Source organism: Chelmon rostratus, chromosome 9 (genome assembly GCF_017976325.1).
Source record: "Chelmon rostratus isolate fCheRos1 chromosome 9, fCheRos1.pri, whole genome shotgun sequence".
In the NCBI taxonomy this organism is placed as follows: domain Eukaryota; kingdom Metazoa; phylum Chordata; class Actinopteri; order Chaetodontiformes; family Chaetodontidae; genus Chelmon; species Chelmon rostratus.
In genome coordinates, this window is record NC_055666.1 from 10,442,300 (window position 1) to 10,468,146 (window position 25,847).

Sequence of the window (25,847 nt, forward strand, 5' to 3'; positions counted from 1 at the left end):
GAAGAAATGCAACTGCAGTGAAACCAATTTGGGCACACCAATCTGTCCCTTGCTAGATACACACACACACACGCACAGCCTGCTCTTCTTGTCGAGCACCTTGAAAGCACCACGGATATATATAGCGCAGATAAATATTCCAGCTAAAAACGGGTGACATGCAATTAGCTCCTGTGTGCTGCTGTCTTTAAAGCAGAGCCACTTGGGTGAGTTATGGTTGTCCTGAGAAGCTCTCTCCTTCAACTTAAACCCATGGCATGCTCCTGTGACTGAGGCACCATCAGATTAAGAGCAGCGCCGTGAGTTTGCCGCTTCGGCCATAATCCCTCTTGCCATTAATTTGATCGGGCTCTGATTCAGTCGCTGTTTTTCAGGTAATTACAGAAACTCATTCGATTACAACGTCAACCAATCAGATCTGTTGGACCACAACATATGGTACAGCTGAAGCACTGTGACATCATTTGATGTCTGTGTCTAAGAGGAGGCCACTGAGAGTGTGGAGCTGTGGACTGGGGTACAAAGTCAAAGAAAAGAGTTAAAAATCCTTGAATTTTCTTTTGCAAACTAGGCGAGAAAACTAATAAAAAGCATTTCCTTTCATTTAATAAGACACAGGACTGAGCACCACACTTAAAAAATCAAGCACATTCATGTTTTTCCAGACGTGTCAATAGCTCCCTCATACTCCTCCATCTCTGCCCTCGTTGCTCTAAAAGAATGCCTTTAACACACCACATGAAAAGAAGAGGAACTGAGTACTGTCATGTGATGTCCAAGTCATCCCAGTGAGCTGACGCAGATGTGGCGTCATCCGCTACTGAAAGGGCCCCTTTGACAGTTTGGCAGGGACAGTTCTCTACGCGGAACACATAGATAAAATCAATTTCAGGCCACAAAACCGGGACTAAAAGCCCTGTCTGGAGGCTGACATGGTCCTACCCTCATGAAGAAGTACAAGAACCATTGACACTGCCTCTTAATGAGTTGCCGTTCCTCGATGACTGATGCTTGTCCGAATCAATCAGTGTATCTGTGATGGCTTATTACTCCAAAGCTATGGGTTTCAAATGCAGTCTTTTGAAACCGATAACGACTTAATTTAGCTTGACTTCTTCCAGTGAATCCAGATCCTGAGCCCAGAGCTGACATCCCTTCAGGAACGAGAGGCTTTCCTTGTCTGAGTGCCAAAAGGAGGCCAGTCAGCTCCTCTAATGTTCTCTCTAACTGGGTAATTACAAACGGTGTGGATCCAACTCAGCTGCTCAGACAAAGATCAAAACAACTTGGTGAATTCCTGAACATCCTGAACGTATGCTTCCCAGACTCACAAGAAGTGTCATAATTCCAGTGCATAGCAAACCTAAGTCAGCTTCCATTTTGCTTATCAATATATAATATTAATACAGAAGCTGATCAGGTAAACACAAGTTCATTAATAGTAGAACTACATGATAACGCTCTCACTTCTTCACATTCAGCAGGTTGGAGATTCTCCACTAGGGGGAGCTGCTCAATCACACCATTTACACTTGCCATCCTGCGACATCTACAGAAACAGAAAAGCAAAAACAGCATTTTAATACCTAGATATCAACGTTGCCGCATATTGTAAAGGCCAAGAAAGTCAATGCTACTGCATTCATGACCTTTGCGCCACCTACAGGCAACGTGTGTTAAAGCTACGATTTTTAGTCTTTTTTTTTTAATATCTGCTGCTGTTTCTGTGTTTTTCTGCAGCTAAAATGAAGCAACTCACAAAATGTGGATTTTTTTTAAGCATCTACAGTAAAGCATTAAATGTTAGATTGCAACGCCAAATGTATCATTTATTTCGCTGTGAACGAAGCTTTACACGTAGATGGTATTAGCTGTTAACTGTCTGGAGCAACAGTCAAAAGGTAGCTTTTTAACATGTATGTTTCATTATTGAAACCAAACACTTAAGTTTAAAGACATTCAGTAAACAACAGAGGACACACAGGAAACTCTGTATTCTTCCCAGCACTGAGCAGAAGAGGTGTGCCTTTCAGTGGTTTAGGATATGCAGGTCAGACACACAAACAGCAGCTATGTAAAAAATACTGTTTCATTGCTTTCCTTGCATGTCGATGATAAATAGACTACAGAGGATCCAGATCTGCAGGTGCTGCAGCTGTGACATTGGATGAGACGGGTTGGGACTGACTTTGGTGCGTTGTACTGTATAAATAAATGTGTGTGTGCCTTTGTTTTAAACATAAAAATTAAGAAATCCTTCACTACCACCTAGCCTGCAGTAAGAAGCAGCTGAAATGAGTAAATTTTAATATATATAATTTTCCCATCCAGGAACACAACACAAAGAAGTGATTTACAGTCTCTTCACTGAGTGGAAAGAAGTCTTGGTCATCGCCTGAGGCGATCAGCCCGACATGGTGTCACGTGGTTTGGACACTGTGTGGCAGTTAAAAACGATCATACGGCCTCCTTCTTTGATTTCATTCACATTTAAAATTCTCAGGGAAGACAGAAACCATTGTCTAGCGGCGTCTCGTGGGAACGGTGGATCAGACAGGGGAAAATATTTGAGTAGTATTTAGTTGTAAAGAAGCAGAGGGAGGTGACTGCCTTCCAGCTGACAGTGAAGGAACAGGAGTCAGACCTGGGATAAAAAACCGTGAAATTAATTTACTGCATGTGTCATAGTTCATGAATAGTGTGGTATCTGTATTCCACATCTAACATTTTTCCATTGCACATTCTTACAATAGCAGTATATGTTTTGTTATAAAGCATGCACACGTTTTGTACATAGGCCTGCGTATGAGTGTTATGTGTATGTTCATGAATGCCTTGCTATGATGCTCATATCTATGTTTGTTTCACACAATAAATACATTTCTATCTGTCCTCTTGACCAGCCCAGATGCAAGAGTTATTAACTCTCATTATTAGCTATTTTTCTCTTTCTTTTTCTACCACACTGCAACATTTATTATGTCTCATCTTTTATAAAATCTACAGTATTTAACCAGCAGGGTCGGGGTCAGGGTTTGATGTGTGGACGGGCATCAGACGGAGGTGGGTAAGAGGCTGAATGTGTATTTCATTTATTATCGATCTCTTGCACCATTTCTGCTGAATTGAAAGAAGAAAAAGGAAAAGTCCAATTCTCAAATATATATATATTTTTTTATGGCAATGTGTTCATGATCACCATTTGTAAAGCCAAACGTTTCAAGCAAAATGCTGTTGACGCTTGGCTCGTACATCAACATGCTCAGTCAACTGCAGAATAAATTATCAAGCGATGACATTAAACTGTGCTTTAGCTAAGATTGCACCCTCAAGGGAGAAGGCATTTTTTCTCATTGCACACAAATTTGTCTCCAACTCCACCGCAATCTCACAGATCTACAAACCACCAGCGCATTCATTCAGGCCTCAATTACGACTTTGCAGAAGCTCCGACCTTCTTTAAAGTGAACTAGATGGAAACAAAGTACCAGTGGAAAATGTGGAACATTGACTTCTGTTGGAGATTAGAGTGGCAGCAGAAAAAAGGCAGCAGAGTCTAGTGTGGCTGAAGTGGTGAATAAAATTGAGATTTCCACTAAACAAGGGAATGCGGTGTGCATCTAGCAGTGATATCACAGTCTGGTTTGAATGATGAACTAGGCTACTTGTGCAGATGAGTGGGAGCTGATTGCCGCTGCCGAGCGCACATGATGTTTCCTGTGCAGATAAAAACGCAGGGCCGGTCATAATTATTGGACAGACACTACTCATGGTAGCAGCGGTTTTGAATCAAATCAAAAAGGAGGAGTCTCAGTGGCGGGAGCTGTCCTTGCGGCCATGAAGCATCATGCCATGAGAGCACTGAAGCTTGAGTCCATCGAGTCATTCGTTCATTGTCGAGGCTCCACTTCATGCATCCCGCCTGAGTGGAGCGTTTCATCTTTGAGATGTATGGTTTAGGAAAATATCAATAGTCTCTGAAGTTGATTCATTAGTTGTCTTGAAGAATTACTCTCTTTGATCTCAACATCTTAAGGCAGAGCTGTAATTGCAGGTAACTGAATGGATTCATACAGCGCTGCCGTCCAAAAGCCACTAATGGACAGAATATAATACACGCTCTGTCGTCTGCCTGCTGTTTCCTCGCTTCTTATTTTTTCAGCATCACATTTTTGCTGTCATACAGCCTGTATGACTGTATACAGGCTGTATGATACAGGATTAAAAGGTGAAATCACAGCAGAAGTGTGTCTGTCTGAACAGCCACTATTTGTCTCCCTCTATTGGCTGATTTATCATCATGGGATTAATCAAAGCATTTTCTAATCACAGACAAACTTAAAAAACAGCATTCCAGCGCAGTCACTTGAGCCTCAGCAGTGAAAGAAGCATTTAGATCCTTAACAAAAGTCAAATTCAGACTAAAATAGTGTAAAAAAAAAAACCACACACACACGCATCAATTCCTGCATACAAAATGCATTGGTAGATAACTATTGCAAAATGTACTTTCAGTATTTACAGTACTGATTATGATTTATCAATACACAAATGTTATGACAGGATTTTTATAACCCATGCATGAATATATGAGCAGCATTTTCATGCAGCAGTCAGTTGGGGTGGCTCTGATTTGAACTACTTTATAATTTTATCATGTTTTAGGAGCTGCTCCTACATGTAAAACCTTAATCTTACTGGGATAGAGGTATAAAGTTAGTGGAAAATATTCAAATGTCAGTTGTAAATACAGCCCTTGAGTAAATCCACATGCTGTCCATGTTTATTTGAGTTAAAACGGAAAACACTCTGTTATCATAAATCCTTTAATATATGAAAGAGGCATATTTCAACACAATATACAGTGTAACAGACCATGTCCCACAGTTTTCATATACATTTCTTTACAAGGCTACTCATCCGTGTAGACAGGTCGACACTGAGAGAACGGATAGATAACGGTTTGTTGTTTTCTGCTGCAATCCACACAGAAGAAAAACTGACAAACCGTTTAGTAAAACTGAAAAAAAAAAAAAGTTTTTGCTGCCCAGCTGAACAAAGGGATATTTATAGTGGTTTGTGTGGCTGAACGATCATTAACAACCTTATCCACATTCTTCAACTGCGAGCAAATCTGTAAAGATCTGTTACTGTGCTCACAAACAAATTAATTATGCTGCTTCCCGGCGCTCTGATGTGACCAGCGTCTGCACACAATGAGGTAAGACTTGTGGATGTCTGATGTGCTGCTCACCTTTGCAGGAAATATCAAGAATAATGGCCAAGACATTAGTAGACTTCAAGGCAGGAAAAGGATCACAGGATGAATCATCAACCGTGATTACGGTCACTTTGCATTATATACATAAAGGAAAAAGGTTCAGTAAAGCATTCATATATGCATATGTAGCAAAAGAAAGACTATCAAAACCTGGATAGAAGTGATGATTGTAATGATTAATGACATTGTTTAACTGGTTGTTTCTGCTGATTCATGGTTGCATATAAGATTTCCATGTTGGTCCGCACGCACACGCCCGGAAACAGAAAGAAATGGAATGCTCATGTTCACTAAAACAAGTGTAAAAACCAGAATAAAATAAAAACAAACAAACATCACCATAGATAATTTCACATTTCTGAACTTCACTTGTCTTGTCCTGCGTAAGGGTAGCAAGGACTAACGGAGCGCGGAGCCGTCGGCCCATGCTGACACAGACTTATACATTCATGGTATGCATAAGGCTCCTCCTCTGGAATGATTTAACTTCCCACAGGGAAAGCAGAGAAATTAAGAGGGTGTTTCAAGATGAAAGGCCATTATGATAAAGGACAAAGCATAATTAGCATGGTTTTCTCCCTGCCCCTTTCCCTTACATTAAAGGAATACAAAACCAGAATTACCCAAAGCTGTTAAAACATAGTCCGGTAGGTCACCTTTGTAGAGACTGCATATTAAAGTCCTGCCACACTGCCCATTATTATGGCATTATTGTCCATATTACCAAGGTGACTGTCTGATTATTGGCATATCCATCCAGACATGGCGGTGGCTGCAAAGAGAGAGAGAGAGAGAGAGAGAGAGAGAGAGAGACAGAGAGAGAGAGAGGGAGTGTGTTTTTGTGTAAGAGCTGCAGCTCTGCAGCACAGAGCTGACACCCATGGCCTCCATCTGCCTTCAGCCAGATCCTCAGCATCATTCAAAAGGCAGCTTCCCTCCATTTCATATCACATGAAACGCAGAATCTCCTTCTTCTTCATGCATAAGCAGATGTTGTTTCTCTCTATGAGGGGGGAAGGGGTGTTTAAGACCTTGAGCAAACACTTTCAATTAGGGGTGATTTGAGGAAAAAATGAAACCACTTCAAAGATTTGTTGAACTAATTAAGCACACATTATCTGTTTCAACCCACTTTTCCAAAGATTAAACGAGAAAGGTGTGGAGGAGGGGGGAAAAACCAACCTCACTGGTTTCATCCTGATCTTCTAGGCTTGAGTGGGACCGATTGATTTACAACAGTTGGTGAAATCAAAGAGGCCCACACACATTTAGAATAACAGGATGATAAAAATAAAGATGAAATCATGCAGCATCATGGCAACTTTGGGGGACAATTTGCAAGAAGTGTGTTTTATCCTGTAAATGTTTCTATACGTGATCAAGGAAAAGCGTCTGTTCTCTCAGACTGCTCGAGGCTCCTACTCGCTGATTACACCTAAAGCTCTGAAATGAACGAACCTCTTTGATGCAATCTCATCCGTTTCAGCTGAGAGAAGTCATTAAGACGCCGTCACTCCGGTGCAGATGTGTTGTGCTCCGCTGGATCTATTCTATTCATGACGCCTAAATCAAATGGCTGTTGTTTTGTCTTGCGCTTCGCTTTTTTTCAAACAGGCCCAGTGTTTAAAAATACATCAAAATGACAGGCTCTGAAACAGGTGCAGTCAGATCAGGCAGTGATTTGAAGAGGGAGCGTGAGGGTGAAAGCAACATGTGACATGTACGCACAGCAGGAGATCATACGGTGCAGTTACTGAATGAGCTCCTATATATATATTTTTTTAATATATTCTCCCAGCAGACTCTGTGAGGCAGGAAAAGTTTTGCAGCACTGTTCACAGAATATTAATGCTACCCATCTTTCAACTTGTGTGCACTGCAATTCAAAACATGTTTTCTTTTTTTGGCTGTGTGTGAGTGTGCGTGTGTGTGTGTGTGTGTGTGTGTGTGTGTGGTCGGGTAAATCCCACCCAAATCCTGCCTGTGCTCAACCAGAAACAACCGTGGTGGTTACATGCAGACAGAAACGAACGCTATTGTCAAGTGACTCCAGTCATGTCAGAAAGTACATTCTGTGAGGATGATGGATAAGATGAATAGCTGCGAGGGCAACTTATAATGTAATATTCTTTATAATTAACAACAAAGGGCAACATGAGCTGAGTACAAAGTGTAAACTTGAGAGAGAACAAAAAATCTGAATATTCCCTCAGCCTGGAAACAATACCAACATGTTGAACATATTGTTCAAATGCCATCATGTGACACTTGTTAGCTTGGTTACTGTACTACATATCAATGATCTAGTCAAAGCAGCATTCATGTTATATTATGGCTGTTGCTAATATCAAAGGTAACAGCATGTATTTACTATTCTATTTAAAAACCAGTCCAAACAAAAGACACAACATTGATTAAAGATAAAAGCGATACTGTAACATACATTTTTAATTTTTGTTTGATTTCTCTTTTCAACTGGCACTTCCCACATAAAAAGGGACAATAAATTCACATTTTGGCTATCTAGAAATGCTATTTGTTATTCTTAACATTCCTAACAAAATCTGAATTGCAGCCAGACAAAACCTTGGCAATTAGCGAGTGGGCAGCTGATATTATTTGGTCTCCATTAGGACTGCTAACAACATCGACGATAAGAGGCTATTTCGCAGTTGACTGACGGGTCAGAGGTAAAACAGGTGCCTGGTGAAGTCAAACAATGAATCCAGACTAGAAATCTGTGTCTATAAAAGACAGGAAGTAAAGGATGAATAAAGGACATCTGGCAGGCAAATATTCTTATTTCACTATGCAGAGGACGAAATGTAAGACAAATGGTACATAGGTCAAGTAAAAAGGCCCCAAACCAGCAATCCCATGTGCCTGAGGGATGCTCAGAGATAAACACAATCTCAACCATCATTAAAACCTTTTCCCTGTATAGCATGGACCTACAATCATAACCATACCAGGCCGTTACATATAATACAATATCCTTCAGTAAATCAACAGATAATACAATCACTGCAGGGCAAACAGGGCAGCGTTCGTCTATCTAAATTCAACAGACATGGATGGAGGAAAAAAAAAAGATATGCTTTTAACCGGTGGCAGAAAGCATATGTTTTCGGCCAGGCCCTGAGGTATTGTGGGGTGGGGTGCAGAAAATTCAGAGCAAAGGACAGTAAGGAAAGGGAGGTCAAAAATATAAATGGAAATTAATGGCACTTTTTACATTTCGAGTCAGAATTCAAATCTCCTGAAATGATCTGAAGTTGCAGACTTGACCAGCCAGTGTTCAGAGTCTTTTCAGTGGTCATAAAAAAAGGTCACTATGAAGAAAAATGACAGGCAGGGGAATCCGTGTGTCTGTTGGTTAGCCACCCACAATCCCCTGCAGCCTGAAGTGGGGACAGACGTGTTAAAAACAGGCTGTTTGTAGGAGGAGATGTTCAACCCCTCACTGAGTGGTAAGAGGCTCTGTGACAATGTCGTGTTTGACCTAAAAAAAAGGACTTATTGTCTCTTTTCCTTTGTTGTTTTTTTTTTCTTTTGTCTCTTACTTTCATCCATGGCTTCCAATCTCCCAGCTGACAGAAGTCCTTGTGCAACAGCGCCCATAAATACACTTGTCCAAAAAACAAAAAAGCAAAAGGAGTAACTCTGAAGTAGGCAGGAACGTCCTCTGTATATTTGCGTTAAAATCCCAGCTGAGTGGTAAACAAGTGTTGACTGTTTGGTTTGTGTGGGATACTCTTCTATCCCTTCAAGTGTCGCTGATGAACAGGGAAGTAAACTCTTAGTGTCAGCACGTATGCGAGTGTGGGATTGTGTATGTGCTGCTTAGCTCGGTGGCAAAGTAGAGTTGAACGTTCTCAGCGCTCCGCCCTCAGCTGGACGGGACTGTTTTTGACCTGGCTGGGCCTGAGGGGCGGGGCTCCCTCACTTCACCCCTCCTGTCACCAGTTGGCTTTGACCGCTTTGACATCACTCACCAGGTTTTGAGCAAGGCAGATACCAAAAATCTGAAGAGGAAACAACACAGGACACAAGGTCAAGAGACACTTACTGAAAAAGACACCAGAGTACAGCAGAAAAAGAAGAGGAAGAAGAAGAAGAAGAAAAAAGAGCAGACTGCAGTTTTGCAGGGGTTTGCTTGATGTTACCTGTACTATCACTAGATGGCAGTGATGACACAAAGGCAGAATCCAGACATGTTAGACTGAGGTAAACACCTCATTTCAAATGCAAAAGCTTTCCTTGTGTAAATGTTTGCACGAAAATACTCAACAAATAAAAACTGACCTGTAAAAGTGCAATACCAACAAAGATTCCAGCTACAATGATCAAGTTGTCCTGAAGCCACCTCTCAAACTGTCCCACACAGCCCTTGGTATAGATATATTTCTGCCGGTCCAAATCCTTTTGAAAAAACAAAAAAACAAAACATATCAAAAGAGAATTCAAATGAAGATCACATTAAAATGGACTTTGGACATTGGACTTTCGCATGATTTAAACAAACACCTCAACTCTGGCCTGTGACTAATGTGGGACAAAACAAACAACACCGATAGCATTTTGCCCACTGACTCCTTCACGGCTGAGGAGCACGAGGAGTGACTGATAGCTGAGTCACTTTTCGATTACAACGTGTCAGTGTCTGGACATCATGGAGAATATCAAGGCAGTGTATTCAGAGGACCCTGTTGGGACTGAACAAACAGGCAGAGGCTGTTTCCTGTTGCCGGACAGATGGCGGTTTGTGTTGTCGGATTCAGCTGATGATGGACATAGTCTCTTTAGAGATGGACATTAAAAGGTGTAATTCAGAACTGCATAGACGCTTGAATGGGGGGTAAAAGCGCGTGTGAACAGGACTCTTTACAATGCTCTCTTTGTTACTCTTCAAGACAAATCAAACGGGCCAACCCTTTGTTCTCTTGCAAAACCTGAAAGCCAGCTTTCAACCAATGGGACATAAAAGGCAGCCCCTTGGCAGCCAATAGAAAAGCAGGAAACACTATGTTGTTCTGTATGTGAACTTCCTCTGAAGCTATTTCAGCCCTGTGCCTTTGTTTTGCTGCTGTCCTCCTCATGTCTCCTGCCCTTCCTCCTTCCCCGCCTGCACTCCATAAACAAGCTGCACAGGAAACTTACTGCACATCACTGACAGTTTCAGCAGAATATCACTGGCCAGGGCGTTAGCAGAGGAGCACCCAGAGAAAATGAATTCACACCAACTCAGTGGCAGGTGGTTCACTGTATTGCAGTGCGCCTAGCAACAGCAATCTTTCTGACTGCAGTGCAGTGAGTTGTAACCACCACACCCACACACAGAGGAAAAAGGAACGGACTGGCATAACCCACTGAGTCGCCAATTACAGAGTGTAGTAAGGCAGCTCTCCAGGCTATAACTGGAGCCTAATTATCCCTGTTGAAGAACAATCTGTTATTAAGGCAAGAAGCATGCTGAGGAGCCTGTGTGCTACTTAACCCTATACACTCTCTGTGTCTGCTGTGTTGGCCAACTGTGTGTGTGTGTGTGTGTGTGTGCTTTTTTTTTTTTTTTTTAAAAAGGAAGATTTCTGACAGTTTTCTTATCAAGAATGTTGAGTAAGAATGCTATAAAATCTTAATTGTATTGGTTCAATTTAAAGTTATTTTATTTGAACCATTAATCCATTTCACTGGGGTTTTAGACAAGCAATCAAGTCCAATACAAATGAACCTGACTGCCACTCCACCTTCAACAACCGCTTCGATCTCTTCAATCAAACAGATCTGCACGCTTGTCAATCAACTCGCCCTCAGGAGTAATTCTACTCAGCAGCTTTGCGGCATTTTAACCAGAAAGGCTGACACTGGCTGCCAGTCATGCTCCACTACAGCTGGTGCCTGTGCTGTGAATGAGAACCGCTTGTGTTTAACTGCTATAAATATATTAGACTTTTTGTATTTCTTTGAAGAAAATACCATAAAGCGCTAGTAATTTTCAGAGAGCAGCATCCTGAAAAGAGAAATAACTGGAGAGTGAAGTAAAACAAATAGAGGGTTCAGAACAGAGAAATACAGAAGTGGTAGCAACATGTCCAGAGATACAAACCCCTTGAAGCCGAACATCATAACCACACTGCGTGTTGATGACATCCTCCTGCAAGAACAACACAAAAATGTGAAATACTCTCCATGTCAGCTAATGGTCACAGTGTTTAAGGGTTGAATGAATCTGTTTAAGTGTGACAGGAGGAGAAATAAATTAAGAAGTGGCCACTTTGGAGTAACTTTACAGCAAATTAATGATAAACAATGGGTCGAGTGAGCATGGCTCCAGAACAATGGCTTCAAGAATTGCTAGATATTGGAGTCATAGTTATTTGTCTTGAAAGGCCAAAATATTCTTCAGCACTTGATCTCGTCAATTTTGATTTACTTTCTAGACCAATTCCTCAAGCATTCAAAATGAACGGAAACACTAAAAGAAATACTGCAATTTCAAAACTAGGTTAGGGCTGCAACTAATAACTACTTTCATTATCAGTTCATATGTTAGGCCAGTTATTATTCAAACAAAGCATCACATTTGAACAGCTCATACCAGCAGATATTTGCCATTGTTGCTCATGATTATTCAATTCTTTAAATAGTTGATTAATTTTTCTGTTGATCATTACAGTTACAATTCAGTACAATACAGTAAAACCCTGATTCCCCAAAAAGTTGGGGCGCTGTGTGAAACATCAATAAAAACAATTATTTGCAAACAAACTGTGTTTACCGACAACAGTTTTACAAAGTGTTTCTGAGCCCACGTAGTAACATCCTTCATCCAATCATGTGTTGACAAAGTGGTGAACCTCGCTCGTGAACCACTGAGCCTTTCCAGGATGCTTCTTTCATACCCAATCATGATACTATCACCTGTTACCAATCAACCTGTTTACCTGTGGAATGATCCAAACAGGTGTTTTTGGAGCGCTCCACAACTTTTCTAGTCTGTTGTCGCTCCTGTCTCAATTTGTTTGAATGTGTTGCATCAAATTCAGAATGAGCAGATATTTACAAAAATCAATGAAGCTGATGAGGTGAAACAGTAAATATACTGTCTCTGTACTGTTTTCAATTGAGTCAAAAAGGACTGAGTCTTGAGTGATTGTCTTGAGGTCTGTTTTATGTTTTACACAGCATCACAACATTTTTGGAACTGGGGTTATAAATAAGACAGTACAATTCTGCATGATTAATCATGTATTATTATTGTTGAATGACTCACTGCAGGGTCTTTGACACAGCAGGAGAAGGGGACTCCACAGCGCTCCCTACTGGGGTTCAGGTCAGTGCAGTTGAAGTAGATGTTCAGGTTCCAGTCGTCGGGCCCGTGAGCTCCGCAGCATGACCACTGAGACAGCAGCAACAACAGGCAGAGATTAAACAGCCAACTCCAGTTAACGGACAGATTTATTTTCTCTGATCTGGTCTTGAAACAGCTCTTTAGAGCCCGGATCAGGTCAGCTTGGGCGGGTAGCCAGCTTACTGTGGCAGGTAGTGACAACAGATAGTGAGACACAAATGGTGAGACGGCAGCAGATCTAATCGCCTTTACAGTATGTCACGACAGAGCCCAGTGTTTATACACAAGGCAATTATCTAAACTGTCTCAATTCATATAATTGGATAATCATTTGAGGGAAATAATATCACATTTACTGCACAGTTGCACTGGCGAAGTCATTATCCTCTGCCCAGAACTGAGCTGATCAGTGTTAAAACTCATATAAACAACATTTCTAGAGAAGGGAGTGACTTCCTCCAGTCAAGGAACATGAACCTTAACAAGGACACTATCAGTGACACACGAGTTTCAGTGAGTAGGCGTGGACTCACATATTCCTGGGCAAAGTCAATGAGATTCTGCAAGTCGATGTCATCGCGGTAGGCCTTGACATTATTGTTGATGAAAAAGTTGAGCTGGTCTTTGATCCAGTCCTTAAAGACGAAGGCGAGGATCCCAGCAGTAAGCTCCAAGAAGAAGATCAAACCCAGGAACACAGAGAACTGGGAAGGACATGACGCACACAAGTGTAAACACGCATAAAAACACAAACAGAAAACAATAAATCTGGCAGTTCAATCAGGGAACCTGGGTGCACCCAAGAAAATCCTGTTTTAAAAAGGATCAGAACACTAATAACTTTTTTGTAGCATCCCTTGGAAAAGAATTAAAAGGACAACCGCTCTGACGTAATGCCGCCGTGCGGGTCTGCTGAGTGAGAGTGGCAACAAAAACCGCAGTCCCAGAGGTACCGTTATATCAGCCCTTTACAGTAAATGTAGTTGGAGAGGAGACGGGGCTCATAATAAATGCACAAAAGCCACATTAGCTCCTCACTCTGACGCCTGACTTACTGCTGCTAATGGACATCGGCTGGAACTAATAGCTACTCAGAATCGCAGCCAGCAACAAGGCAAGTTTGTCTCCGTCATTCATATGTAGTTATCAAAACAGATGAACCCATATAAACCTCCTAAACTGGTGTTATCATGGCTTTGACCTTTAACAGGCATCTTTCTTTTTTTTACAGATCAAAGGACAAATGCAAAAAAGTGCAGAAGAAAATATTAATTAGTTACTTAATATTATAGAGAGAGAAAGTTTTGCTGACTTATGAGGCACGGATCAATGTTTCTGATCATTACTTCCTGATGAAACAGGACTTCGTTTGATGACGAGATAATCCATATTTGTGCCACGCAACCGCCCCAAGCATCTGGCTTGGGTGACTCATCCACCTGCTCCGACAGCCTCGGCTCTGGTGTGAACTGCAGATCTAAGGGGGTGTGATGTGGATAAAATGGTGTCTGTGCTCAGACAGCTGGGAGCTGGCTTACAAATTTAAGCAGGAAGGTGTTCTCTCTGAGCGCTCCGATGCAGCCAGCAAAGCCCAGGACGAACATGACCCCTCCTACGACGATAAAGAGCCACACGGGGTCGAAGCCCCCTAGGTCTGTGATGGATGACAGGTTGGACAGCACGCCCTGAGGGAGAGGAAGAAAGACAAAAGAGAGGTTAAAAATCCAACTGTAACACTTCCAAAGTCAATCCTCACTATCTCTATTATACTCTACAAAAACACAGACCTTGAAAAGAGGCTGTGATGGCAAAGAGAAATAGAAAATTGTGAAAATGTAACTTATGACACAGCCAAGAGGCTAACAGGGGTTGCCCTGTTCAGAAATGCAGCAGAAAAAACCTCTAACAAGCCAACACTGTTAAGTGATTAGAATGATATATATCAAGTGGGTTGCATTCCCAATAAAATAACAAACCCCCAGATGTTTTTTCTTTTAATCAATTTATCTACAACACATTTTCACTCTAGCGGATCTCTGACCTGCCTATAAACCAAGTGACTTTTATCAGAAGAGGCACAGTTGAGCAAACATTCACAGACAGATCTCTTCTTCCTCTCTGCACATCCTGCCCTCACAGGCCCGAGGCTGTAAGGCCAACGTGTTTTCCTGTCAGTCTCTGGTCTGCAGCGTGCCTTGCACTGACGAATGTCTCAAACAGAAGTTACACCTTAACGCCAAACAGTAGTGTTTGCCACAGCGTTGCACGTTACAAGGAGTTGCAATTTGTGAGACAAATAAAAAGCGTGTTCTGCTCCATGCATGACCTCTTTCTGTATTTCTCACCATAATGAAAGCGAGCACACCAGCGTTAACGTCTGTAAATGTGGCAAACTGCTCTCAATTCTGACATCCTGTTTTCTTGTCACATACAGGGCTCATGTCAAACAACTGCAGCCAAAGCCCACAAAGCTGAAATCTCATACTGCTTAAGTTCAGCCCACACTGCACTAGCTGAGGGACAACTACAGCACGGAGGTATGACCGCATTCTTGTGTTTTTATAGCACTGGTGCAGAATAAAGTGCCTTCATTTGATTTTAAGCATGAGGCCCCGAAACACTAAACTAGTCTGGCTGAATGCAGCAAGCTCGAAACTAATCATCTTAGCCACTGAGACCCAAACTCACCATTATGCCTTTCCAGTACCTGCTATCCATCATTCGACCTAATCCCTTTAAATTATTCACGCTGTTCCACTAAGGTACTCCGGTGCAGGCCTGTTTGCTCAGAGTTCATGACCAGACGTTACTAATCAGTACATGCTTCCACGCTGGTGCAGCATTTACTGAACCGAATGGTACAACTTCGAGATAATTAATGAACAAACTGACTGTTAACTCAATTGGAAGGAGTTTTAAATGTGGCCATGATCCACTGCACATGGGAGGTTAATGGCAGCACGTGACCTCTGTAGTTAGTATACTGTGAAAAATAAACAGTAAGTTGTTTCCACGCAAATTTGAGGCATTTACTTTGTAACAGGCCAAGACATTCAATTCCTGGTGGCTATGACTGAAATGAGTTCGTAGTTTTCTTTACGGCTTCTTGTTTGTTGCTGTACACCAGTCTAGCTCCTGTTAAACTCTGCAACTATTGGAAAATATATTGGCTCAATAAAACTCATCACTCACACTTAAAATCACACTTGAACTGCAGCAATATATTTCACTTCCTGAGACGACTAAGACATGTGTACCATTATCAGGTAATATGCTTTTAAGTGCTACAAAGTGTTACAGGAATGGTGCCATTATTCCCACACCACTTCGCTCAAAAGCTCCGTTTTCATCTAAACTCTCTCCTGCAAATTGGACTTTTAGCTTATTCCTGCTGGAATACCAGTTAAGGCAATCATGTTGTACTTCAACAGTGTGTTTGTGTGCATGTGTTTATACTTACCTTCTCCGCCCATGCCCACAGGCCTATGCCCAAGAATGCGGCTCCTAGTAACTGTAAAACAAAGGCAGAAAAGAAACTTCACTGTTAGACAGAAAGCAGTGAAAACAGTGAAAACAGTGAAAACAGTGAAGATTTGGACTTCATAAGAATCAATCAAAGTTAAAGGTTGCAGAAAAAATATTTTTGACAAATTGATAGAGATTTAACACTCAAAAACATCCTTTATTGGAACTGCGTGGGTGCGCCTACATCACATTTGATTTATGGCGGTGTCTCTCTGGCAACATATCCAAACAACCCAACAACTGTCTTTTTGTAGCGTTAAACTAAATTGATCCGTAGGATTACTATGGCATCACCTCTTCCCAACACAGCCTCACCCACATCGGACGCGTGAGAGGAGCAACAGTCAACACACAAATACAGCATTATCCAATAATCTTCTAAACTGGCAGATAATTGTGTGTTCATGTGGAATCCCCATCACTTATAGAATGAATCTAATTGAGAAAATTGGCTTTTAGAGGCTTGAAACAAAACCAAGTTCTGAGAAGATGTCTTTTAATTGGCTGTGGACAGAGTGAATCACTACAAATGCAGGTTGTTGCAGGTTAGAGTCATTGCACTGGACCACTTAAGAGGCTGGAGGATCTGATATCCTGAGAGTTAAGGAAAATCCGTCTGGTATTAGCCTTTCATTCCATTAAGGATGAAAATAGGGCTCACAGTTCAAACCATGCCAAAAACTGGGTGACTGCTTAAGAGGGCCATAGTGCTGGACCACCAGATGTATAGATAAAATGTAACAAAATAGCAAGGCTTCAGGACTATACTGATCAGTCTGCATTTCAGTAAAAATCTCCCATTTCTATGTAGTGTGGTTTCACTCCTATAATGTTATTGTCTAATCAAGCGTTTAGCTGCCACAAAATGTCATTCCAAAGAGATTTGGGATGGTAATGAACTTAACTGAGGCACACTATGACCGCAGAGCCTGAAATATAATAGCTCCATTGATATTGGGATAAATTACATTGTTGGGAAGCTGATTAAATCTGGGGAAGCAGGTAAACTGATGGCAATCAGCACCAGCAATGTGACAGAACTGTCACATGCGAGGTGGTGCTGCAGGGTTGGCCTGGCAGTTACATAAGAGGTTGTAGTGAAGGGTGTGATGGATTCACTTGGAAAGTGACCTGCAGGAAGAGTCAAGGTAAGCAGGTGGAGATCAGGTAGAAGAGATTAGACTGACTGAGTGGGGGTATTAAACCATTAAGCCTCTGACTCAAAGTAATCCACATGGAGCACAAAAAAACATGATAGACTTCTCACCGTACAGCACAGAAACTATTATTACACAAGTTCATCTAAAGTATAATGCTAGAGAATGGTTAATTATCCACAATGGAATATTGTGGATAATTACCAATTGTGAACACTTAATCACTGTAAATTACATATTCACATTCAATAACTATTGTCATTTCATAGAAAAGAAAATCTTTAAATGCTGCTAATATTGTTTGATTCTTAATTGTGAAAATTAGAATTAGGATATTATTTAAGCAGCGCTATGAAGATTAACTTCAGACAGACAATTCATTCTCCATTATATCTAAATGTAAATAAAAAACTTCACTCTGGCAATGACAGGGACTTGTATAAGCATTGTGCTCCAAGCATAAGTATGACAAAGATTTTTCAATATCTGGATTTGAAAAAGGGAAAATACACTTCTGAGCGTTAATCTTTGTGATACCTAGTTGTTTTTGTGGTTTTGTCACTGGTCAGTGAACACACTGCCATGTTCTCTAAGAGCTAAACTGAGTCAGACAATTCACTCCTCTATTCTTGAACACAAAACATTCCTGTGCACAGAGCTCTCATTATACTGTTCAGGAAAATAACTGATGATATCTTGTGACATTTCAACCTGGATTGCTGCTCTAGAGAATTTAAACCCAATATGCATATTGACTGTGTGAAGATCTTCTGATAGTAAGAGCTTTCTACACAAGCAGCACCAGTCCTTGTGCGACAACACAACACCTATACGTGTTACATAACAGGGTGCAACATTTTGGCCGCAATCTCTGGCCCTTACTCTTTTCCAATTCAGGTCCTGGAGCATGCTAAGGATGCAGCCCATTAAGGAGTGTCCTTAAGAGAAGCTGAAGGGTAAACTGAACCTGTGCCTTCTTTCCAAATGAGACAATGCAGCTGCACAGAGCCCAAAGTGAACGATGCATTAAAGCAACCCTTAGAGTTTAAAATCCCCAGAGGTCATCTCCAGGAAGCCGCCCTCAAATAGGCAACAAATTGGCTTGAATTTCTAACACTTGGTGCCAAGTAATCACTAATGATGACTGTTATATGAACTGCATAATAATTACCATTCCCAACGTCAGACATTAAATGCTAAAAAGGATGTCACACTAATGTTGCTCACTGCAGCCTAAAAAGGAAAGAAAAAAGACAAGCTCTATTTTATTGATTTTTCCACGGGTTGACATTTTCTAGTAAATGCCTGCCACTGACACATAGGATAGGCTTCCTGTCTCATTCCCATTGTTCTATCCTCAGCAGGAAATCAGGAGGAGCTGATGACACTTTGATGGATAATATCCTGCACACATGAAAGCTTGTATGTACTTTACTAGAGTTAATACATGTATATCATTGCTACACTTGGAGATAATTTAAAACTGCCATAATTAGCTAGACATGATTCGGAATAGTTTGGATTTAGAGTGGGAACATTGCTAGAATCTAGTCGTGCCTTCAATATATCCACATATTGTGAGGAAAGCAGACATTTCTGGTGATGCTGAAATGCAACATTTAGGAGACAATGAACACATAATATATACTGAGCGACTGCTATCAGGTGTAATACTTATCAGGCAGTGTCACATGTAAATTATAGGCACTTTAAATATACAAATACTCCTGGCTAATTGTTCACAAATCATCAATTGCAGAAAGCCCTTGTGGTTCAGTATGAACACGTTCCATTCCCAACCTCTCTCTTCCCATCTCTCCTGTGTCCTCTCGACTGTGAACTATTCAATAAAGTAGAAAGAAAAAAATGCATTTTCACTATGGTGCTTCTAAAATAAACCACCAAGCAGACACCAGAACAGTGCTGCTGTTATATGGCCAATTTTGTTGTTATTTCCGGTCAAAAGTACTTCAGTGCACGTCAGGTTGCGTTTCCCCCTGCCACAGCTTGAGGCGACTGCGAAAGCAGCATTATGTGAGACAGCTAGGAGGTATCCATGCCGGGCACCCTGTCATTTTTGGCCTACTATTTCTGAATCTCTTTCTCAGTCAGTGAATACTTCAATTAACTTTATCCATAAAATACACAATAATTTGGAGATGACAGAATACTGATCAAAACCTAAAATTAATATCACAATCAAAATTGTGTCAACTCAAGTTCAACAGAATTTCATTCCTTTTTGATCACATTATTTTTAGAAACCTGGCCTTCCTTTACCACAAAGTATCACTAATTTGTGTCTGTGTAAGCCTAATACACTCTACCCGTATTACGTGCCTTTTAAAGCCCTATCTGCAAACCAAACTTCCCTCTTGGGACAATAAGATCTGGATTGAAGTGAATTTGACTCAGTGAGTACATTGAGACTGAACTGAACCTGCCTTTGTACAGTGCTTGCGTGATTTCTTTTTATCTAACTTTTCCCACAGTGTGGGCAGCCAGAGTCGAATTCAGGTCAGTTGGAGTCTGAAACAAGCTACCTGTGTTAAACTCCGCCCTCAGACCTATTCTCAGATTATAAGTGCTTTTTAGTAGATAAAAACTGAACTAAGTCATTTTATAATAATGAACAAGAAAACGAAGAGGAACACAACACTGTGTTCTTGTTCTTGCTTAGTTTATACCTCATTGCTTGTTTGTGTGGTGACAATATGTTTTAAAAGCCCCTTAAGGATTTGCTCTTTCAATCACATCTGCTCCAGTAAGCAATTTGTTTCCCTTTCTTCTTCTTACTAATTCCTGCACTTTTATCACTGTACCTCTGTGTTTTATCAATGTGCAAATAAACAAAGTCTGGAGATAGATGTTCTTGTATCTGCCTTCAAATCAGGATGGTTGGGTTATTTCTCTGTCAAGTGCAGCCACAAGATGTGTGTGTCCCAGGGAGAGGGGTTCCTCTCCATGAGGACAGAGAGATTATCAACACTTGAGAAGATGCCTCCCTAAGCCAGCTGATCCCATTAACCTCAACTAACGAGCAGACAAACCAAGCTCCACGCTGCCTGGACACACATACATACACAAATGTTTAGACTAACTCAAGTGTGACTGACCTTTGAATGACTTCCTCAAAAGCTGTATTCCTTATGTCAGGCCGTGTGAACGCAGCCATTCTTGAGAATACGATATCAGCGGCACCGCTAACAGCTCATCGGATACCGCAGCCAGGAAACATTTCCACATATTTTGCATTCACCCTCGTCTACACTTGATACTGCAAAATCAATTTATCAATTTGGCTGATGAAGTACAACAGCATGTAACTAAAACAAGTGTCAGGGCCGAAGTGTATCGGACTGGAATGGACAATGAACACTCGAGGCAGAGGCTGTAATCGGGACAAGTTTAGGTCCTGTTCAAAGCTATTATCTTGTATCCAGACACATCCAGATATTGTGTAGACCCAACTGAGATGGACTGCAGTTGACAGTAGTATCAGAACGAAGATCAGAACTAATAAGAAAAGAAAAATCCCCCTGTGAGCGGTCTTTGCCTTCCTGTTCACATTTGATTTTATCTGTGGCAAACAGCAAATACCACTAAACAGAAAAACGCACATTATTTGTCCTCAGACAAGACTAGAAAGCAGGAAAATAGCTGGTATTTGACATCGACTGCGTGTAGGAGGTTCATCATGCTGTACACTAGGGGTGGTGCAACTAACAGTTATTTCTATTGTTTCACCTGCCTATTACTTTCTCAATTAATCAATTTGTCAAGAAATCATCTGAAAACAGGGAAAATGCCCATTCTGATTTCCCACAGCCCAAGTTGACATATTAAAATTTCCCTGTTTTATCGAATCAATGGCCCAAAAACCAAACATATTCAGATAATTATCCCACAAAGAAAATCATTAAATTGCTCACATTCGAGAAACGGGAATCAGCGGATATTTGGCATTTTTCAGTTGAAACTAACCGTTAATTTGACGAATGCCTAATCAATTAATCATCTTATTATTTCAGCTCTCCAGATTCCATTTTATTTTTCCCCCTAGTTACAATTTAACATAACATCTTGTCATCGGTAAGAGTGCCTCATCAGCTAGGGAACAAATGAAATCTGACAATTCAAAAAGAAAATAATTTAAAATGTGTATATTTATTCCACATGTTTTATCAAATGGATCTTCTGCAGGGCAGCCTCCATATGCAGCCCGAATGGGTCTGACGGAGGCTGCTCTCACGTTCAAACAACATTTCTGTGCTTGACCAGGAACAGATGAAGCTGTTTCATTTTTTCCCCACAGAAAATCTGAGTCCGTGCATTCAGCTGCAAAGTCTTCAACCAACTCCTGTCTTGCATCTGCCGATGTGGCTGCCCTTCTGAGAGTTTGTTGAAGTGATGAGCTCTTGCGAGTGGGCTGTCTCGCTCTCTCTCTCTAAGGCGTCTTCAACATGACTGCATGTGTGTGCATGTGTGTGTGTGCGCGACACCAATACAAAGCAGAGTTTTTTTTCTGTTAGCAAACTTTTTCTGTTCATTCGGCTCGATATTCTGCATTTTACAATTGATTGCCATTTTCAAATCCCACGATTCCATCCGTGTTTTCTGCATCATGGAAATCACAGGGTCATAAGGTCTACCATACACGCATGCAAAAGTCTACTACACTTTCTTTAAATGCAATCAGAGATACATACTGCATACAGTATGTGCAGACATGAATCACTGGGTACCACTAAATGCATCTTCAATGATTCAATCACACCTGGTTCTTTGCAGTTGTCCACATGCGATGTGATCACCAAACACGCATTTTGTGGCAAATGGGAACAGACACTTAGAGCTGTAGCTGGCTAATAACACACAGCCTGCCACAAACAACTCAGCAACTTGGTTACAGCTTAACAAGCTCTTAATTACAGCATGCAGCTTCCAAACATTTCAGCAGCTCAGGCAGAAAATATGATTAATTAAGTGGATGCGAGGAATGTGTCTATTGTTAGGAGGAGAGAACGTGTGTTGTTCTCGGGCAAGAGTGCCTGGCTGTCAACAGCAAGCTCGGGCGTGCTGGAAAAATTCACACAGAAACGAAGACACTGGGTTTTATTGCTCCATTTTGTTCACAATATTTAGGGCCTTACAGGCATTCTGTCTCAATTTAAGCAGCATTTTCAAGCTTGACAAGATCACTATAGGAAAGACAAATGGGTTGATTTGTGGAGAATAAATCCCATCTCTCTCTATTTCGGCAATGCACTGGCTTGTCTGTCAAATCCAGTTTCGCAGCACACAGACAAGAGGGGAACATCTTCTAGTGATTATTAACGGAAACAGCCAGCGAGCTGGAACTTGTTCCACAGTTTCACAAAAAGCCCAGACACAGGACTATTAGCTTGGCCTGAGTGTCAAACAGTCTGAAAGAACACAATATGAATCAGACACAATACTATAACCCTATGACTCAATATTTCCGAGTTGATTGCTCAGTCCAAATGAATTACAGAGTGCTTCTCAGTTGTGAGGCCAACTGTGAAATGTATTTGTTCATTGTACTTTAAATTAACCCAAGAAAACTCTGGCTTGTGGCATGTTTGGCAGTTCATATCACCTCAGTTTCACAAAAAAAAAAAAAAAAAAACATGACACAGAGATAGCGTAATACGCCTACATTTTGAAGAGGAGTGCTGAGGAATGAAGAGGTGGAGATGAAAGGAGGAGGGACAGGAACAGATCCAGTTGCGTGTGGCTCCCATGTGCCTGATAAGTCCGTCAGCAAAGCGTATGAGGGGGAGAAAACACAGAAGCACACCGAACACCACCCCTCCACCCCATTCTTTGTTATTAGCATCCCTCTTTGTGAGTTTGTGGGTGTGTGACTGAAAGAAACAATGCTGTCCCGCAGAGCCTGAGCACTATAATGGTGGTGGGGGTGAAAAGGGTGCTTGAAAGGAGGAGGGCTGGGTTTTATTCAAGCCCGTGTGGCCTTTTCCTTCCAACAGTGTGTGGGAAGACCCTCTGGGGCACACAGACACGCCATTCCTTCACCCACAGACATTATATTACACCAGCCGCACAGAGGCAACGCAGACGGGTGAGGAGGGAGGGGTGAAGCAGACTCAACAGAGGAACTTTTCAGACTGAATAGGAAGGAATAAAGATGGAGGGGGTGGGGGGGGCGTTGTAAAGGAGATGTGGGCTCACTTGCCACTGGGCTAACAATACAGATGAGACTGCCATTTCTCAAAGTCAAACACAATGGTACCAATCCTCCTGCCAAGGCAGAGCAGGGAGAGAGGCTAACAGCTGCCAGGCTTTTTCTCCATGTTCGTTTGCATCCCTCCACCAGCTACTCCCACAGACAATCAAACCATCACCACAGGCCCCCTTGCTCTTCTAGACTAACTTTACTTAGCCAGTGGAGGACTGACTGAATAGTGACTCAATAGTGATTGAACAGTGACTGGTAATATCCGTGACTTACTCGCCACGATCAACCAACAGTTAATTTCCCGACTTTCATGAGAGGAAAAGGTGCAGCTGCCCGCAGGCCAATACAGATGAAGACGCACAGACAAGAAGCTGGAATCTACTATGACAAAGACATGACAGGAATGCTACGCTTTTTTGCTTTAACTATGAGCACACCCAGCTGTCCTACGCCAAAAAATGACTCGACTTGTAGTTACGTGACTTTCTCGAGAACAAACAAGTGAACATGCTAATGTGTTATACAAGTTGCCACGCATAAACATCAATCAAACCAGGACAACAACAGCACATGGCGGGAGAATAACATAATTTAACACGTTTCTAGTCAGCTCAGCTGACTTAAATGTTCACAGTCATGATACCTCTTGGATCATTTAAGTTAGAATTCGCCAACAGCAACGATGCTAACGTTAAGCTAACTTTGCCAGAATATTGGACTTTTAACTTAGCAACACTAGCGTTAGTTTCACGTTATGAACAGGTAAAGGGTACAAAGACTGCATTTACTTACCCAGAATAAAATGTTGAATCCAAATAAGAAGTATTTCACGCAGCAGCTGACTTCTGCTCCTTTAAAATGTTGGTGTTTCCTACTCATTCTTCCAATGATAGTGGTGGCTAAGTGGCAAGCTAGGTAACTACTACGGCTGGTACTTCAAAAGCTTAGCCAAAGCTGCAGTTCTTGAACTACTGAAGCCGATGTTAGCTGGCTCCATCAGCTACACAACGCCGACTTTACTCGCAGGACAGCTTTAAATAAATCAAACATATGCGCTAACGGTCTTTACCCCCGCTTTAACCATCAGCTTGCTAGGCCAGCTAGCTCGCAACTTCTATGGTTAGCATAAGCAGCTAACAACAACAAATCCAGGGACACTTCAGGCACAAACATTCATCTGCACTTCAGCTGATATTCAAGTTGCCTGGCGGTAATTTCGTAGCGCACGCCAGGAGATAGAGATAAAGCTGATGGCCTCTCAGCTACCTAAACGTCCCCTCGACTATCTCTGCTGCCGCATCGTCGCTTGAAATCTTCATCCTTGTTGTTTTGTGCTGTAAAACAAGCCCCTGCTGTCAAACGGGGAAACCACTGCGCTGGCTTTCGCCCTTTTCACCTCAAGAGCGGCCTCTTGTGTCTCAAGGAAGGTTTTCACTTCACCGGGTGGACGGCAAAGCGACAAATAGCACAAAATATTCTCATGTTACTGCCCTGAATTGAGCGCAGAGAGGGTAAGTGCTATATTTCAGGTTAATAGATGCACAGGTGCAGCAGGGGCGGCCAAGGGTTATCATTTAATTAATGCAAAACGGATTAAAAAAAATCAACAAGAGTATTTTATCTATCTGCATTGTTCCTCATCTTTCTAACCAAGGCAAATGGGTTATATTTAACAACAGGCTGTAATAAAACATATTCTTTCTCGTTTGGTGTAATTTATATCTGGCAACTGAAATGAATGAGAAAAAATGAGGAGGGTTGTGGAAGGGAAACTGCTCAGCATGTGAATACAGGCTCCCAAACCTACTGACTATATTTATTTGCAGTTCTCTTGCCTTTCACTTTTCTTACCTTGAATTATAAGTGTGATATGAATTATACGTGTGATATCTAACACAGAGATATCACCTTTTTTTCTCAAGTAAGCGGCTGTGCCAGAATCACATGGACTGTACTGATGGGATGTAGTAAGTGAGCATCCAGGTTAGTAGGAGTCTGTACACTGCTCACCATTTTGTGTCCTACAATGAAAGATTACTGCAAGTGGAATTTATGCCACGATGCTGACACTGGGAGAGCATTGGCCTGTTTCACGGCACACACCATACTTTGGCTTGTCATCGCAGGAGAAGCATGTTGAGGAATAACATTAAGGATCGCACTATTACAATGACAGTGAGCAAGCATGCATAGTAGCAGGGGATCACTAAATACAGTCATCATTCATTTTATTAATTGCACTTGTGCTTTTCCTACCATGACATGTTAAAATGTCAGCAGTGAAAAATGTCTCTTAGGATTGACATTTTTTCC

The 25,847-nt window shown here is 41.5% G+C and overlaps 1 protein-coding gene across 1 annotated transcript; it reads right to left on the bottom strand.

Annotated features, from left to right (window-relative positions):
• Positions 1-4,810: 4,810 nt before the first annotated feature.
• tspan17 (tetraspanin 17) lies at positions 4,811-24,876 on the bottom strand. Its single transcript, XM_041944060.1, has 8 exons — positions 24,327-24,876; positions 16,093-16,143; positions 14,171-14,317; positions 13,166-13,336; positions 12,555-12,680; positions 11,388-11,435; positions 9,587-9,703; positions 4,811-9,306 (listed from the first exon to the last, which is right to left on the bottom strand). The coding sequence occupies exons 1-8, from the start codon at positions 24,411-24,413 to the stop codon at positions 9,241-9,243; spliced, it is 813 nt and encodes a 270-aa protein (XP_041799994.1). The 5' UTR covers positions 24,414-24,876; the 3' UTR covers positions 4,811-9,240.
• Positions 24,877-25,847: the final 971 nt, after the last annotated feature.